The following is a 17942-nucleotide window of genomic DNA, read 5'->3' on the forward strand; positions in this document are numbered from 1 at the left end:
TCTGGCCTAGGTGTGCGTGGTTTTCTTTTCTTTTTACTGATTTATTACTTCTTTATTCTGCTACAGGCCCAAAACTTTCAGCAACAAAACCAAAAAAGCTATTCTATTATCCTATAGGAATATAGTAATAGTATGGCAGTTTTCCATCAGCCACTTTAACCAAGGAATGGGCAACTGATTGATTCCCATGGGAGACTCACCTCAATATACAAAATCTACTTCAAGCCCATGTGTGCTTTCAGTCTGTGGGATGTTATATGTCCCTTTTCTGTATCTCTTTTACTCATGAATGATGGTGGTGCTTTTTAAGAGTCTGCATTAGCTGAAGTTAATGCACAATACAGCTGACCCTTTCACTGTTCAGCATGGGAGGTTTACTGCAGAAAAGACTTCCAGTGCTTGCTCACCTAGATGTAATTACTGATAGCACTTTACTTCCTCCAGTCCTGTAGGATTTCTTCAGTTAACGTGTATTCAAAAACGAATGAGAGCACACATGAACTATGAATTCTATCTTGAAAAATATTCAGTGGACCATTTGAGATTTCTTGTGTTTCTATATCATTTTGTAATTTTAGCACTATTTCTGTATGTTCCACATATGTCACTAAAATACATTTGAGTAATCTTTAAGCGTTGTTTTCCTTTTTCACAATTCAGAAACTCCACTCTTTTCATACATGTAGGCAGCTGCCAGCCTTTGGCCAAACTGCAAAAGCACCTGCTGAGCTTTGCAGTTCCATCTTTCAAAAGCACCCCACATCCAACCTCTGCCCAGCCATCCCCACTTCTAAGGCCTAGGAATAGCCAAACAGCACTTCAGTTGTGGGGGGGGGGGAGGGCACACTATTCAGTTATTCATAGTACTACTCAGCTGGGCAGCAGGCAGGGAAGTATGCAGTAGTGGTGCTTTGTGTGGTGGTGGGGTTGAAGAGTCTGTACATCTTCCTTGAGCAGGGTGGGGAGAATAATGTGTCACAAACTATTCAGATGTGGCCCCATTGACACATGTAGCTGTTAGATGTGCAAGTGTTTTATTTCTCAGTCAATTAACTTGAAAGCCAATTCAACAAACCAAGCAAGTTTGCAAAGGGCACACAACAGTAAAATAAACAGGATGCAGTGCCATACTAAGCTTGGCTTCCAAGAACTAGTCACCTAGTTTTTGGGATTCTTTTCCCCAGCACAGCATATTGATCCAAATCAATCCTCACCTTCATTTGACCTCAGCCATCTAAGTACTCCCTAAGAAGCTTTGATTAGGGCCAGAGCCCATAAGCGGAGACCAGCTGGTAGACCTTGGCATCTTTTTAGGGTTCTTACATCCAAACACAGAATCTCCATGATAGGAATGAAGGAGTTATCCAATAATGTCAAAACTCAGGGACTTCTCAGGCTGAGATACCATCACATTTTCCTCTCAGAGGCAATATCCATGCCACAGGCTGCAAGGGAAGCATATGGAACATGGTTACTGCCTGAAAGAATCCTGACTTGGCATCTTACATGCCTCCTCCACCTACTGTGCCAAACAGCAGGCATGGGCAGCACAACAGCAGCAATGGTGCATGTTTTACAGTCAGTAAAAGCAAATGATCTGTGCGGAGGCCGCAGCTCTCAGCTTTCAATTCTAGGAAGTCATTGGCCAGAGAGAAGGTGGCGAGTAGGAAAAGGAATACATAGGAAGGAAGTGGCGGAAAGGATAAGTGGGAATACCTGCTACTGAATGTGTCCATATTTCTTACATGTAAGCCTTTTTAACCCTTTAAAATTTTCATTGGGCCCTGAGCTGCTTTCAGAGACTCTAGTGAGCATAAGAATGATGGACCAAAGTCATGTCTGGATGTGAGACAATGAGGCCCCATGTAAGCTACTCGGTGCTTCCTAAAGCAAGTAAACTGTAAATACATACTAAGGCTTCAGTGCTCAATGCTTCAAATGGAGTCATAGTAAATGCTGTGGGTTGGAAGTACAGCAAAGGTGAAGCAAAAATCTCATTCTTCGGCAAGGTTCTCACACAACATGCAAGCTGACTGCCAAATGTCAACTTCGTAAGCGCCTCTGCTTCATGAAAATCTTGGCCACTAGGACTTCCTACCATGAAATGGCCAGGACAGTCTACCAAACACCCTGGCGGAAGCTGCAAATAAAGGCGAACTGCTTGTTCTTGGCTATTGATCCCTTTCCTATTCTAATCCCCAATAGGTGAGTTATGGATTTTACTTGACCTTTGCTGAGCTCATACTTCCATTTGCCCAGTTCATTTTGTGTATTACCTCTTGCAATAGAGTTACTCCTCATTCATACAGTTGTGAATAAAAGATGCCCAGAGCTTAGCCAAATTATCATGTGACCTGCTTAACACTGCCATGGCCTTGCATCACCAAGCCCAACCTCAATAGTCTTCCTCTTCCAGATAGATCTCATTACCTTAGAATAGATGCTTCCATCCAGTGCCTAAGAAGGACAGAGCAGCTTTTCCACACTAACCTGTATGTAACGAGAGGGTCCTTGTTGTGCTTCTCTAGCAATTCCCTCACCATAGCAGGGGGGTTGAGACCCAGTAACTCTGCCCTCTCCCAGCGCTGCAAACGGGTGATTCCTGTTAGGGGGGAAAAAAGGTCTCTCAAAGTGGCCTCTTCAACACCAGCGATCTTGAACCATCTTCCTTGCAAGTCTATTTCTGCTGGATGAACTTGAGAATTAACTAGGAGTCCCCTTTTCCTGGTATGCTGCCACTAATTACAATGTAACACTTTAACAGAGCATAGGGAGACTGGTCCCTGCCCCCATCAAAGTATATCTAAAATTGTGCATGGAGGGAGGCAGGGAAAACCTATGCTTTCATTGCAGTGATTCAGCTCAGTTGTAGTAGCAGCATGATTGGAAGTTCTTACCTGTACAGGGGCCGTACTGCCAGCTGAGGTCAAATTGCTTTAGTGTCTCCAGCTGGTCTGGACGTGCAGCATCTTGGACTTCCTGGACTGTCACTGCGTCTGATCAGAGAGAAATGGATGATTATCACCGCATTATGGAGAGCCCTTGTATGAAATGAGTGTGCAGGAAAGGCTTAACATAATTCATTAGCCAACACCATTACATTAGTTATCTCTGGTTTGCTCTACAACCAGTATAACTCTTCCTGTGTTTTCTTTAGCATCTCTTCACCCACACTTCAATCTCATGTAAATATGAACACACACAACATGTGCTGACTGAAGAAAACAACACTAACATAATTAATCCATTGCTCATTGAGAATGCTCCTCTTCTGTGGAGGGTTCCCCACCTTTTGGGAGTATATGTTTCATATAATTTTACTTCCTGCTAAATGATTTTTCAGATACTTTACTTTCACAGCAATCCTGTGAAAGCTAAGCAAGTGGCAAGCCTATTACTGATTAACCCTCACTTGCATAACCGTGGTATTGAGTTATGTGCAGATCCAACAAACAACCTAGGAGACGACCAAAGCAAGACCATGCAGGGAAAGAGTTTGCAAGAACTGATGTCTTGCAAATCTCAAGGCCAACTCCATTGGGCATCCATCTACTCCCCACCTAAAGCTGCTGGATTTTCACACTTTCCCCCAGTTCAGATTATCTACCTATTGGTAGCAGAGGTATCACCTTGCCGTGGTGAGTGGGCTTGCACATGCCTATGACCCATATGAGCAAAGCCGACAGGAGTCTCGTACTCCCAACAGAGTCACCCAAGGTGGCAAGGTCAAAGGGAAGGAGCTAGACAAAGAAAGATCCAAGAAGTCCTCAACAACAGAGCAGGCGGCAGATAACAAGTGACATGTTACATCGGCTGTGAAGGCAGATGAAGGCTGCAGCAGATAAGATAGAGCCTTACTGCGAAGACTGCTTTGGTCAGCGTGCACTGATCTACACACATGAAACAAATTCACACACAAGCATCTTCCAAAAACCCATACCAAACCCAAACCCATAAAACTCCCATGGTGATTGGCAAATGGTAACGGTATCTCCAAAAACTTTTACACATCACTTGGGAAGACAGGTGAACTAATGCTGGTGTACTGGTAGACGCAAAGATCACCAGTGTTGAAGCAATGATTCTTCAGCATCAACTACATTGGACTGGTCATGTGCGGATGCCTGATTATCGTCTTCCAAAGCAACTACCCTATTCCAAACTTAAAAATGGAAAGCGTAATGCTGGTGGTCAACCAAAGAGGTTTAAAGACTCCCTTAAGGCAAATTTTTAAAAACGTAGTATAAAAACTGACAATTGGGAAACACTGGTCTGTGAGCGCTCCAACTGGAGAACAGCCTATACCAAAGGTGTCATGGACTTTGAAGATGCTTGAACTCACATTAAGAAGAAGACACATTTGGCAAACCCTCACCATGATCAAATCCCGCCTAGAAACCTATGTTTCCACTGTGGAAGGATGTGTGGATCCAGAATTGGCCTCACAGTCACTTACAGACTCACTGTTAAGATTGTGTTCATGGAAGACAATCTTACTCGGCTACGAGAGATCACCAAAGAAGAAAAAGGATTTACGGGAGCACGACCAAATCGGTTGCACTGGGCACGGAACCTTGGGGGTGCCGCAGGGAATGCTGAAAGTATGATTTAGAATGAAGTTAGGGGTGCTAAATTTTGGTGTCGCAACAGGTGCTGCTGAAATTCACGCATCCCTTCCTAGCAATACTCACCATGGAGCGGGCTCTGAGCCTTCTTTGTTTCCTTACTGTCTCTTTTCCTCTTCTTCACCACTTGGAAGGAGTCTGTGATTAGCCGTTTCCTGCCCATGGTTCCATGTGGCAACGCTCACAGAGCATTAACAGGTTGCTCTAAACAAGGAGCTGAGGAGAAGCAGAGACTGTTAGACAAGCTGCTGACTAGGACCTTCAATCTCCAAACCTACTGTCCTAACACCAGCTACCAGTCAAAACGACTTTATTTCTGGGAGAAAAAACTCCGCAAAAAGGTGTCTGGACTCTCCTAGCTGATGGCCTTCTCCCATGTGGAAGTTCTTTGCTTCCAAACACATTAAAGAGCCTAAGTTTATGTAAAGGAGAAGGAAGTATATTTTGTGCACGGTCAGAGACCCTACACTCTTTATAAATGCCTTTGCATTTTCCAGGACTGTGTGTCGATACTGAAAAATTCTCAGCCCGATTCCAAGGCAGGGCAAAGTCTTTTCCCTGAGCTCAGGCTATACAGTATAAGCTATTTCTGTCAAGAAGTGCGACAGAATCCCTTGCGGTCCCCATCCTGGACTCTGCTTCCTTCTGAAGCCATCAAAGCAATGCACGACTCGACCCTCTCCTCATCCAGACCTCGAGAACAGACTCCCCGGTTCCTGCTCTAACCACTGGTTACTCTCCCCCACACCCAAGAATCCAAGAGGCCTGGGGATCAAAACGATCCCCTCCCTCTCACCCCCCTGAACAGATAGATCCCTCTTGTTCCTTCTATAGCAGCCGCGTTCCAGTTTTTGGACCCTTCCCTTCCAGACGCCCCCCCCCCGCAGCCTTTTCGAGTCGCCCCCTCGAGTTCCCTCCACTAATGCCCAAACGCGGAAGGGTAGGAGAGTCTCTCTCCTCCTGTCACGCCGGAAAAAAGGCTCCGCGACATCTCTAGAAGCAGCTGAGTCCTTACCAGTAGCTGCGCCGGGGGCTGTCGGTGCTCCCCCCCCCCCAATGTCTCTTGGGGGCGATGCGAGGACTGCGGGGTGGGAGCTGCTGGCACAAACCGCTCCCGATTCTCTCCCCCTCCCCCCCGAGCCGTTCTGGGTCTCCCCGAAGCAGCCGCTTGTTGTTTTTGCACGGATCGGCCAATGGCAGCGCTGCTTTCGCTTTGTGTTCAAGGCGGCTGCAGCGGAGGAAGCGCCCCTGGCGGCCGACCCGGGGAAGGACGGCGGCTTAAGGCGTCGCAGGTGGCGCCTCTTGCTCTTCGGGGCCCCGCTATTCTCCCGGCTGTTTCCTCGCTCCCCGCACTCCATCCCCCAGTCCCGCATCTATGCGCTCTCTTCCTTTTGCTCGAGAGATTTTGCCGCGATCAGAGGAGCAGAAGCCACAGAACCGCCAGAGGTAGCAACGAGACGCCTGCCGATTAATAGTAAGACGCGGGACATGTCCGGGCCAAAACGCTGATCCGGAGACGGACCAAGAAAGGAGCGGAGCGTCCAAACGAGGAAACGCCGCCATAGCAACTTGCCTGCTGCGCTAGCTTAGCCGCTGTTTGGGCAAGGAGTGGGGAACCGGAGCAGAAAATAAATGCTTTACCTGGAGACAGTTTTTCCCAAAATCACTGAACTAGAGAGCAGCTTCCAGCAGCAGTGGTCCTCTCCCTCTCCCTCGATCCCTGCTCCTCCGCGATCTCCTTCAGCACCACCTGGTGGGAGAGGCTTGCAGCCGGCAGAAACTTCCCCTGAAGCAAGCACTCATCTCCCGTTCTATGGAAGCAGACTCGCCTCTTTTTCATTCGGAGAATCGGCCAATTAATCTGGATCATCCAGATCACATCCCACTGGGATGTGTGTATCTGAAGAAGTGTGCATGCACACGAAAGCTCATACCAAGAACTGACTTAGTTGGTCTTTAAGGTGCTACTGGAAGGAATTTGTTTTGTTTTGACTATGGCAGACCAACACGGCTACCTATCTGTAACATCCCACTGGGACAGCTTTCAGAGATAAGGAAGCTTCTCTTGGCTTCTTTCAAAATCAATTGCATTATGAGAAGGATGAGTTCAGGAGTCACAACTGGGAAGCGTCAACTCCCCCCCCCCCACACACACACACGTTAGCTGCAACCTATTGAAATTTTTCTCCATGCTGCTAGGCTTCAAAAAAGTGTCTGTTGGCTGCAGTGGAAGGTGTGAGGATTTTAAGATCCTGTGCCAAGGTTTGGAATTTGTGTTTCAAATGTGAATGCGGGTTCTGGGTCAAATTCTGGTTCATTTAAAAATCTTGGACTAAGGGGTACAGCCTGGAGCAGGAGTTCATTTCTACAGAAAAATATAGTGACTGTTTCACAGAACAACAATTACAAACAGCATACAGGTGTCTTTTATTATTTTTATGTTTCCTTAAATTATTATTATTATTATTATTTCTGAATTTCTTAGTCACTTTATCTTACACAGGGCAACCCAAAGCAACTTAAAAAGAAAAGAACAAGAGTGAGAACTAGTGCTTTAATGAAAAATTATACTGCATTCTTTTTACCATTCTCCATTAATGAAAAAAGAAATTGCATTCAAAAATTGCAAAAAAAGAGAGAAAAAATTCAGAGAAATCCTCATGGGTTGGATGCATTGTTTTTCTCTCCAATTGTTTTTTACATTTCGTTTACTCTCTGTAGACCTTTCCTAATAAATATAAGAATTCTCTCATTATTCTCCTTCTCTGAATGAAAAAGAAACAAACCCATCACTACCCCAATCCTGGAGTTTGCTGTCCCTCTCTTAAACTTATTGGTTTTAAAAAATATTTCACATAAGGCACTTTAAGCCATAAATCAAGAATGGTCAACCAGCCAAGCAATGGTCTAATGATATAATAGTGAAACATTAGCTTTTCCAATACATTGGGGGGGGGGTTGGTTTGTGTGTTTGTGTTTTGTTTGTTTGTTCTTGCTTTTATTATGTATTTTGTGTTTTTATGTTGTTGTTTTTATGTTGTGAGACGCCCTGAGATCTATGGAAGAAGGGTGGGGTATACAAATTTAAGAAATAATACATAAAGCATTTAGTAGCCTGTTCTAGACATATTTAAAATTAAATTGAAATACATAGCAAAGCAGCTATTGCGGCTACTTTTCATATCCGCTAAGAATTAAGGTTAAAGTTAGTCCTGATGGATATTCAGTTAGTCTAAAACACATTTTCCCTTCTGTCTCTTTTACGTCAATCATAAGTGTCTCTTTTTTCAGTCTCTTTGAGACAACACTTTGGACACAAATATATCTTGTTTGGATGCCATCACGATCTAAGCATACCTACAGAGGCACCTGTAGGCAGGGCTCGTCATAGTTATCTCTCCCACACGGTGCCCAGTTTCACCAAACACATACAATGTATTTGAGACAGACATATATCAGTGACGCAAATGCTGGTTGAGTTGCCTGTCGCCCCCTGCCCAATACTGCAGATATTATTATTTACTAAAGCATCACATCCATTTAATCATTCATTCACTTGCCTCACGTAAAGAGGGTAAATACCTTGTAAAGCATTGTAACATTACTAGGGATCTTTCATTCGGAGAATCAGCCGATTATTCTGTATCATCTGAATTACATCCGACTCCGATCAGAGGAATTCCGCCATTGCCGGAGGCGCTAACCCGGAAGTCTGTATCATCTGAATTACATCCCACTGGGCCTGCGGCTGCAACCCAAGAAATAATTCTGTGGAGTGAATGAACCATTTAGTATAACATATACATAGCACTACCATCACTCGTGCCCCAAAGCAAAGCCCCCCTTAGACAGACCAAGCTGGAGAAGAGACACACAGTAGGTGGGTGTTCAGCTTTGGTTTCTTATTCCTAATCTGCTTTTACCAACAGGAAGACCACAACACAGTAGCTGAAAGCATGGTGGAGCATCAGTAGCTCATATAAGACCATGTTTTTGGTCTATCGTGAGCACTGAGCTGTTACACCTTCTTGCACCTGTGTTAAATACAGTAAATCCCTAATTTCAGGCTGTGTACACACACCAACATTTAAAGTATATTCACACATACCAAGAATCCTGGGAACTGTAGTTTACCCATTGTAAATTTTGCTCAATATATTGTTGTGCATAGCATACAACTTTTGAGCAGAATAATAAAATACAAAGCTGATTGGAAAACAGAAGAATGCATAGCTTTGCAAACTGCTGTGCCTAAACAACAGTTTAAATTGCCAAATATGTTTTGTCCGGTTCTTAAACAGTGGCAAATACTGATAAAAACAAAATAAAAAATAAAAAATAAAAAAATTCCTTCCAGTAGCACCTTAAAGACCAACTGAGTTAGTTCTAGGTATGAGCTTTCGTGTGCATGCACACTTCTTCAGATACTGTTATCTGAAGAAGTGTGCATGCACACGAAAGCTCATACCTAGAACTAACTCAGTTGGTCTTTAAGGTGCTACTGGAAGGAATTTTTTTATTTTTTATTTTTTATTTTGTTTTGACCATGGCAGACCAACACGGCTACCTATCTGTAACAAATACTGATAAATTAATGCAGAATACACAGTGAACTGGTTCACACATAACTTTAAACCATAGTTATGGTTCCTACGACTGGAAGCAGACTTGAGTAATAGCTTTCAGAGATGAGGAAGCTTCTATTGGCTTCAGGAGTCACAACTGGGGAGGGTTAACTCCATACAAACATGCACACTAGCTGCAACCTACTGAAAATTTCTTCCATGCTGCTAGGTTTGAAAAAAGTGTTCTATTGGTTGCAGTAGAATGTGTGAGTATTTTAAGATCCTGTGCCAGGGTCTGGAACTGTGTTTCAAACCTGAGTGGGGATTGTGGGTAAAATTCTGGTTCATTTAAAAAGCTTGGACTTAGGGGGACAGCCTGGAGCAGGACTTCATTTCTACAGATAAATGTAGTGACTGTTTCACCGAACAACACTTAAATACAGGGGTCTTTTATTATTTTTATGTTTCCTTAAATTGGAAATTATTATTTACTGAATTTGTTAGTCACTTTATCTTACATAGGGCAACCCAAAGCAACTTACAAAGAAAAGAACAAGAGTGAGAACTGGTGCTTTAATGAAAAATTACAGTGGTGCCCCGCAAGACGGAACGCCTCGCAAGACGGAAAACCCGCTAGACGAAAGGGTTTTCCATTTTTGAGGCGTTTCGCAAAACGAATTTCCCTATGGGCTTGCTTCGCAAGACGAAATGTCTTGCAAGTTCCTGCGGGTTTCCCCCCCTTCCCCCCCCTTTTCCTAAACTGCCAAGCCGCTTATCAGTTGATCCGCTGATAAGCCGCTTATCAGCTGATCCGCTAAAAGCCGCTAAACCGCTAATAGCGCTAATCCGCTAAGCTGTCAATGGGCTTGCTTCGCAAGACGAAAAAACCGCTAGACGAAGAGCCTCATGGAACGGATTAATTTCGTCTTGCGAGGCACCACTGTATACTGCATTTTTTCCCCATTCTCCATTAGTGATAAATCAAATTGCATTCAAATATTGCAAAAAAAGAAAAAAAGTCAGAGAAATCCTCATGGGTTGGATGCATTGTTTTTCTCTCCAATTGGTTTTTTCCGTTTAGTTTACTCTCTGAAGACCTTTCCTAATAAATATAAGAATTCTCTCATTATTCACCTTTACCACATTTTAAAATTTATCCCTCCAGAAATTGGAAGATCAATAAAGATATCTAGTTTAATTATGCTTCACATAGAAACTAGAACAGAAGAGCCCGCTGGATTGGTCAGTCAAGTCCAGCACCCTGTTCTCATCCTGGCCAACCAGATTATTTATATACATTTACCAAACAAAATATCTAAGATAATTCATTCTATGTCAATATGTAAGTACAAGTCCATCCAATTTATCCAAATATATTTCCTCACAAAATATCTTAGATACATCCTACAGACATAAGAATGAATTATTTCTCCAAGACAAAAAGGCAGCCCAACATTGCCATTTGCTGGTCATTTCGCAATTGTTGGGTGTAGCCCCAATATTCTTCAAACCTGGTACAAGTACAGTTTTTCCCCCTGGCTAGCCCGAAGTTGATTTATTTAAAATTTGACATATGCTTAGAGTGTCAGTATCAGATTTGCTTTCCAAAACGTTATGGAAACAATTCTAGCTGCCAATTCTAGCTGATGGAAGAGAAATGTATCTTTATCAGAGATGCAAGTTGCTGGAAGTTTTGTAGCCATGGAGGGAAAACCAGCTTACTTCAGTCCCAACCCCTACCAATACCCTCCCCAATGGTTCACTAATTGTAATTGACAACAGACCTATTTAAATAATCCCTGTACTTCTGTTAGACTTGTTACAGAATGATTAAGCCAATGACTGAACCCTCTTCTGAGTCCAACCTTCATACCCACGCACAAGCACGTTAATACTCAAGATCAGTTTTACGGATCATTTGAACAGCATGACAGGGACTGTCAGTAAATCATATATTGCTCAGGTGATCATTAACTGTTTACAGTGGACCCTCTGGTTATGAATTTAATTTGTTTCGGGGGTCTGTGTGGACCCCAAAAATTCCGCAACCAGAAGCGCTGCTTCTATGGACGCACATGGCACGATAGAGCTGCAGCAAACCCACCTCATTCTTATCCAGGAACACAGCCAATTCCTCTGCATCCGTGGGATCCAATTCCACAAGGCCTGTGGCTACTGTCGCAAGGAACGATTATGTTAATGGTTCACTCACTCTAGTATAAATTTATGTAAATTACCCCTCCTAATTGAAGGAATCCCTAAAGTTACCAAGCTTGAAAGAGGACTCCAACTGCAAAGGTCCGTGTTGCTGTTTTGGACAGCAGGTGAGCAGTATAAGAGAGCTTCTTGCCTGTAGTTCACAAGAGAAGATTTTTGTTTATCAGAATTGAGCTGGAAGGAAGGCGAGGGCTTTCCCGTTAGAAGCTCAGGGGGAGCTGTGCCATCTGACACTGGGGTGTAGACATAGGGGTTAAATAAGTAATAATAAAAATAATTTTATTATTTGTACCCTGCCCATCTGACTGGGTTGCCCCAGCCACTTCAATGGCATAGAAGACTTCTCAGTTTGGGGATTCTGGTGAGCAACAAAGAACTGATCTCTCTCCCAGGTGCTCATCACAGGCATTGTTTCTGCTGGTACCAGCCCATCGGCTTTTACCTCCCAAGCTATGTTGATCCTATCCTGTGCATCCAAGTTGCAGTTGCTGGAGACGCTGCTGAAGAGAAACCTCCCTCAGACAGTTGCGGTAATCTTGAGCTTTGTAATCTGGTTTAAGAGCTAGGAATGGGGCAGGTTCCTGTCAAAATCTCTTGATCTTTCCAAAACTCCACATTTTGAATCTGAGAACATCATTACATGTTACATTTTTGGGTGCATGCCTTAAGTTTTTAAGTTCAACAAGCAGGTGCTTGAAAATGTGTGTATCATGTTGATATGCTCAGCAGAGAGCTAGGATTCGTGAGAAATATGTGTAATATGAGACACGGCCTTGTGGGCTCCTAGATTTTGTTAATCAGCTGGTTAACAGGAAGTCCTCAGTCAAGGTAATACCATTCAAGGGCTAGTAACTAACAGTGGGGATTCATGCAGCAAATCAAAATCTGAATTAGGGGCCACACCACCGATTCTCTCCTCAAACGTTTGTCTTAGGCTGCCTCTTTCAGCTGTAACACCAAAGGAAATCGACAGATTCTCCTGTCCCTTGTGCTCGCTCAGATCAGGACACCCCACTCAAGGCATGCAGCAGATACAAGCCTGACACACCAGACCCCACACATTTCTCCCAGGCTGCCTCCTTCAACTGCAGCACCAACTCTGACATCCTATGACTTTTGACAGGTCTATGGTGCAGTCGTGAATATAAACCGTGGGAACCCAGTGGGCCATGAGGTGATTGTGGATTCTTGGCCAGATTGCAAAGCAGTCCTGACTCATCCACGGACAGAGGTAGTAGCCGTTGGGGATTTTGTGGGAGGTGCTTTGTGGGATGTCAGCAGGAAATGCTGCGTGTTCTGTGCTGGGACTTCCTCTAAGCCAGGCTCAAAATGAAAGTGGATGTTGGCTTTTGTTTAGGAGGCAGAGCTGCCTTTCACCTTAGTGGTGCATTGCGCCAGGGCGCCGGCCTCTAAGGGCCGCCCCAGCAAGTGGGGGAGCTGCGTGGTTTTGCCGGAGGCCTCCCCTTTCCCTGCACGCCAGTCAGCTGTGCCCGCAGAGGCTTGGGATTGAAGCTGTGCCCCGCCAACTATATGGCTGGCGGGTGCGCAGCCTCTGTGGGGATTGCTCTCCCGCAGCAGCATGTGGGAGAGTTAGGCCCCCCCCCCATCCGTGGGAGGATATTTGCACCCTGGTGCTGCATCTGCTAAAGACGACCCTGTTAGGAGGGCATCTTTGGCATTAGAGCAGGTCAAAGTTCACCCATCACTTCATCTCAACATCAGGAAAAGCTTTACCTGTTAAAGTGTCAGGAAGCATAGGAATTTTACCAGAATAAAGTTGGCAGCCTGAGAAGAACTGGTTAGAGAAGGAGATGGCAGGGAGGCTAACCTAATGAGTTCCATCTCTCTCTCTTTTAGGCCGAAACAGACAATACAGATTTGTATAAAAACATATATGCAGCCTTTTACTGGGATCTTGATGTGTACCGGAAACTGTTGCTGGACACAGATGCTGTCAACTGGAAGCAAACATTTCGTCTCTTTGGTAGAAGGCAGTTCTTTCAAAGGGAAAAGTTATGAGATGAGAGAGTCCTGTCCCCCCCTTTTAAATGACATTACTGTTATTAATGTAAATTGTGGTGGCTAGTTCTCATTGGAACTAGTAGGGCAGAAGGCAGGGAGACCAACATAGGTGGATCCAGAACCCATAATAAGCAGCATTTGCCTTCTACAAGAGGAAAAACTGAGACTAAGGAGGAGGAAGCTGATAGAAGTCCCCCCCCCCCACAGATTGGATGAAAATAAAAAGCAGGTGGGAGGAGCTGGCTGTGGGCAGATAGCGCTTGATGAAACAGGCCCCATTCACCCTGAAAGACCAGCCTCCACTGAATATAAAGTGCCGGACCAGCACAGCCATCAGGCGGAGTGAGGCAGTGGATGCTCGAAGGTGGTACCCTCGCTTGGCCCAATAATAATAGTAATAATAATAATATGAATGCTTTTAACATGTCAATATCAGGTGTCAAATTGGAAGATGGGTAGGGGGCTTTAACATTTTGCCCCCTACTGTGGTCCTGATGCACTGAACAACTTCTTGCCCTGTCCTCAAAACATGCACACAATATCTTTCTCTTCATTGTTGAATATTTTACTATTCTACAGGGAACCAGAATGGGATCTATGACGTCTCTAAAGATGCTGCTGCCGCTAAGAAAATTCATCTGACTGCAACTCCCCACTTCACCTACCTGAACCCTAACCCAGACAAAATGCCTCAGCGCCAGTAAGTGTCCACCTTGCTCCCCCCTTTCATCCTTTCTGCTTGAGGCACTGGTTAACCTGTGGTGCTTCTAGTTGGAGAATCTCCATAGCCAAAATACTATGGTCAAACCTTGCATTCACTCTTTCCAAGTCTGCCTTCTCCTGGCTGGCACAGCAAAGCACCAAAGGTGGCACTACAAGTTTCCTAAAGATGTTTTGTCTATTAATGGCTATGTTGATACCATAAAGCAGCCCATGTGTGCAAAAGCAAACTGGTTTCCTGCTTGCGACTTGCTGGCCAGTGTTAACATGTGTTGGGCTAGATGATCTGAGCCAAAAAGGTGGTTCTTGGGCTCTTCCAACATCTCTGTCTATATTGTTCTTGTCTGTCTTTTCTTCTAGGCTAGATCCTGCCTTCACAATTTCCACCTTGAAAAGCTCCCATGTTGACATCCTAAATGAAACATGGCACTACGGGGGCAATGAACAAAGCCGACGGTTCCTGGACAACATAGTGAAATGCTTCCCCAATATCTGCATCCTGGATAGCAATGGTCATCCTATCAGCTGGGGCATCACAGATCCTCTTAGTGCACAAATACATGGCTACACCCTTCCATCCCACCGCCGAAGGGGCTACTTAGCTATAGTGTTGAGGGCACTGTCCATGAAAAGCCATGTGGCAGGGTGCCCTGTATATGGCCATGTTGCCCTGAATAATGTCCAAATGCAGAGGTTGCTGGAATATCTGGGCTTCCAGAGATTATCTGAATTGTGTCATCTCTGCATATATTCTTCAGTTTAGTAAAGGGAGGAGGAGAGTCCCAAAGTATCTCCTCTCTTTGACTTCAGTAGCTCTCTGAATGAAAGAGAAACAAACCCATCACTATCCCAATCCTGGAGTTTGCTGTCCCTCTCTTATACATATTGGTTTTAAAAAATATTTCACATAAGGTACCTTAAGCCATATATCAAGAATGGTCAACCAGCCAAGCAATGGTCTAATGATATAATAGTGAAATATTAGCATTTCCAATACTTTTTTGGGGGGGGGTGGTTGGTTTGTGTGTGTTTTGTTTGTTCTTGCTTTTATTGTGTATTTTCTGTTTTTATGTTGTTGTTTTATGTTGTGAGCCGCCCTGAGATCTATGGATGAAGGGTGGGGTATACAAATTTAATAAATAATACATAAATAAATACCATTAGGCCAGCGGTGTCCTAAATTTTCAAAGAGGGCCAGATTTGATTAAGTGAAGATCCATAAGGGCCAACCAAAGTTGTTGATGGTGGGGACGCAAGGTGGTAAGACAATTTTGGAATGAGATAAATGAGGAGATCCTCAGGAGCTCTATTTCAAAAAAAAAGCAGTCATACTTATTGTGTCTATTAACAAACAACAGCCCCAAGGACAAAAGGAACATATTTTTGTATATAACTACAGCCGCAAGAATACTTACGGCAAAATATAGGAAAACAGAAAAAGTACCACAAATGACAGAATGGCAAATTAAAATTTGTGAGTTTGCCGAGATGGCAAAAATGACTGCATCAATCAGGGGCTGCTCCAATCAAAAATTCTATACAGAATGGGAATGCATAGGGGAATACATGAAGAAATATGGTGTTAAAGCAGCACTCTTCATAGGCAATTGTTAAGCGTGTAAGGACAAAAGAAGTAATTATAATTTTACAGTTTTCATGTTATTCTATCTTATTAAAGCAACTGGGGGGGGAGGAGGGGAGGAGGGGAGGGTTAGATTGAATTCAGGAAGTAAAATAATATATGGGACAGCAAAGGATATAATAGATTCTTATAGAACAGTAATACATGGTAACCAGAATAGAAATTTAAAAGGGGAAGTAAATGAATTTTTAGTATTTTTATTAATGTAATAGTTATTATTATTTCTTATTGGTAGGAGGCAATGTTTATTTAGGCTTCTTCGTTTTGCTGTCTGTATAATTTTCTTAAGACAATAAAAAAAGATATACAAAGTTGTTGACCTTTTCTTAGGATTGACGTTGCTGAGCTTTTTAAAGGGTGGAAGTGTGAAAGTTGCTAAGCTTTTTTGAGGATTTTACCCCAGGAGATAAACTGCCACAGGGGCCGGATTAAACCGACTGGTGGGCCAGATTAGACCATGAAGCAGACTTTGGATATGCCTGCATTAGGCCAACCAAAATATCACAATATATTGTGCATGTTTTTGAGTTCTCCCAAAAGTCACAGGTTGGCAATGGTGGCCAATCTTTTTTGGGACCATGGGCATATTTGCAAACCTGATAAAATGTCATTGACAACCGCTCACATTTGCACTGGAGCCACACACTCACTCTAAACCCTACCCACCCGCAGTCCCACCAGCAATTACACTTGAAAAAGGCATTTTCCGTTTTTTTTAAATGTAACACCAGGGGTGCTCTTTGTGGAGAGCGCACCAGTGGAAGAGTTAACCTTTCATCTTCCTGCAATTTCCAGGAAGATCATCCCACAGCAATTACATTAGAGCCAGGAGTATGCTTTGTTTCCAAATCTAGTTGTAACAGAAGAGGGGTGCTATAAGAATTTTAAGGATATATATATATATATATATAAATTCTCCACAAGGTCAAAGTGGGAAACTTCCCCATTGTCTCTTTCCTTTTTTTTTTCCCAAATACATTTTTATTAAGGTTATGCACATAACAAACATACAACCAAATACAAAAGAAAAAATTGTAACAAAAAAAAAAGTCAAGATATACAAGCCAACTTTTTCCTCTCTCTAACTATACAAAGATAGATTAATCTGGCTATTTCACAAAACAGTAAAAGATTAAAAAAAAAAACAAAAACACCCACAGAAACCGCCTCCTGGACTTCCTTCCATCCTTTTGGTAAGTATCGAATATCTGCTTCCATTACGTATTTGATTTTTAATCTATAGACCTAAATTCACACGCTGGTAGTATTTGTTCTGACCCCGCCAATCACATTAAGCATTTATTCCAATATAGTTCCAGTATTTACTCCAATTTTTCAGAGATTTCTGTTCATCGTGGTCTCTTAGTTTACCTGTTAATTTATCAAGCTCAGCATATTTTATCAGTTTTATTTGCCAATCATTTTAATTTGCCATTGTCTCTTTCCTTACAAATCCTGTCCTCAAAATTCCTGTCTTAAGGGCACATTCAAGATATGAACAGGGTGTGAGCCTGTGACCTAGATTCAGGAATTAAGTAGTTATAATAACAAAAGAGTGGCCAAAACCCAGATAATGCAATCAGGTAACTTGCCAGACAGGAGATAAACAACACACTCAGATTTCTGTTGTAGACCGCCTTTTCTGTGATGTAGATATGATGTACCTGGGGGGTGGTCTTGGGCTACACCCCTTCTGTGATGTATGCATGATGTTTCTGGGATTGGTCCTGGACTCCAGGGCGGGCCATTTAAAATGTCTATATAAGGGCTTGCGCACATGGCTTGGGTTCCTCCTCCTCTCTTCTGCATGTTGGGGAACACCCTGTTGCAACAGTTAATAAAGATCAGGCTTACTAGCTGCTTTACTTCTCAATATTCTCTGGTCTCTGTTATTTTCTCCTACCGATAGAGAACCAACAAAAGGACTCTATATGGGTTCTTGGGTACCCCATAAGGGAAAAGGAGCAGGTTTTTTTGCTTATATCAAGGGGCAATTTTGGAAATCACACCCGGAGAGGGAAGAGATAACCCTTTCTTCCTCAGCTATGCCCCCCATCACCTCTTCCCATACCAGGTCAGCTTAATCACCTACTATAGAAGGCTTTCTCATCTCTAAAAAGGAAGGACTGGTCATTACTCAGGTCTGCTTCC

General features: G+C 43.4%; 2 protein-coding genes across 3 annotated transcripts; one reads left to right on the plus strand and one right to left on the minus strand.

Annotated features, from left to right (window-relative positions):
* Positions 1 to 1017: 1017 nt before the first annotated feature.
* Positions 1018 to 6452, minus strand: POLD4 (DNA polymerase delta 4, accessory subunit). 2 transcript variants are annotated; one of them, XM_081874998.1, is made up of 5 exons: positions 6267 to 6452; positions 4692 to 4841; positions 2898 to 2996; positions 2491 to 2602; positions 1018 to 1445 (listed from the first exon to the last, which is right to left on the minus strand). In XM_081874998.1, the coding sequence occupies exons 2-5, from the start codon at positions 4786 to 4788 to the stop codon at positions 1421 to 1423; spliced, it is 333 nt and encodes a 110-aa protein (XP_081731124.1). In that variant the 5' UTR covers positions 4789 to 4841; positions 6267 to 6452; the 3' UTR covers positions 1018 to 1420. The 2 variants fall into 2 exon arrangements, with proteins under 2 accessions (XP_081731124.1, XP_081731123.1); XM_081874997.1 differs by lacking the exon at positions 6267 to 6452 and adding an exon at positions 5641 to 5802.
* Positions 6453 to 11301: 4849 nt separating this feature from the next.
* On the plus strand, positions 11302 to 15834 carry LOC309349243 (glycine N-acyltransferase-like protein 3). The gene is made up of 5 exons (XM_081874988.1): positions 11302 to 11514; positions 11800 to 11937; positions 13265 to 13391; positions 14009 to 14129; positions 14510 to 15834. Exons 2-5 carry the CDS (start codon positions 11860 to 11862, stop codon positions 14910 to 14912), a joined length of 729 nt encoding a protein of 242 aa, XP_081731114.1. The 5' UTR covers positions 11302 to 11514; positions 11800 to 11859; the 3' UTR covers positions 14913 to 15834.
* The last annotated feature ends 2108 nt before the right edge of the window (positions 15835 to 17942 follow it).

This window comes from Podarcis erhardii, assembly GCF_964252035.2.
Source record: "Podarcis erhardii genome assembly, chromosome: 1".
In the NCBI taxonomy this organism is placed as follows: domain Eukaryota; kingdom Metazoa; phylum Chordata; class Lepidosauria; order Squamata; family Lacertidae; genus Podarcis; species Podarcis erhardii.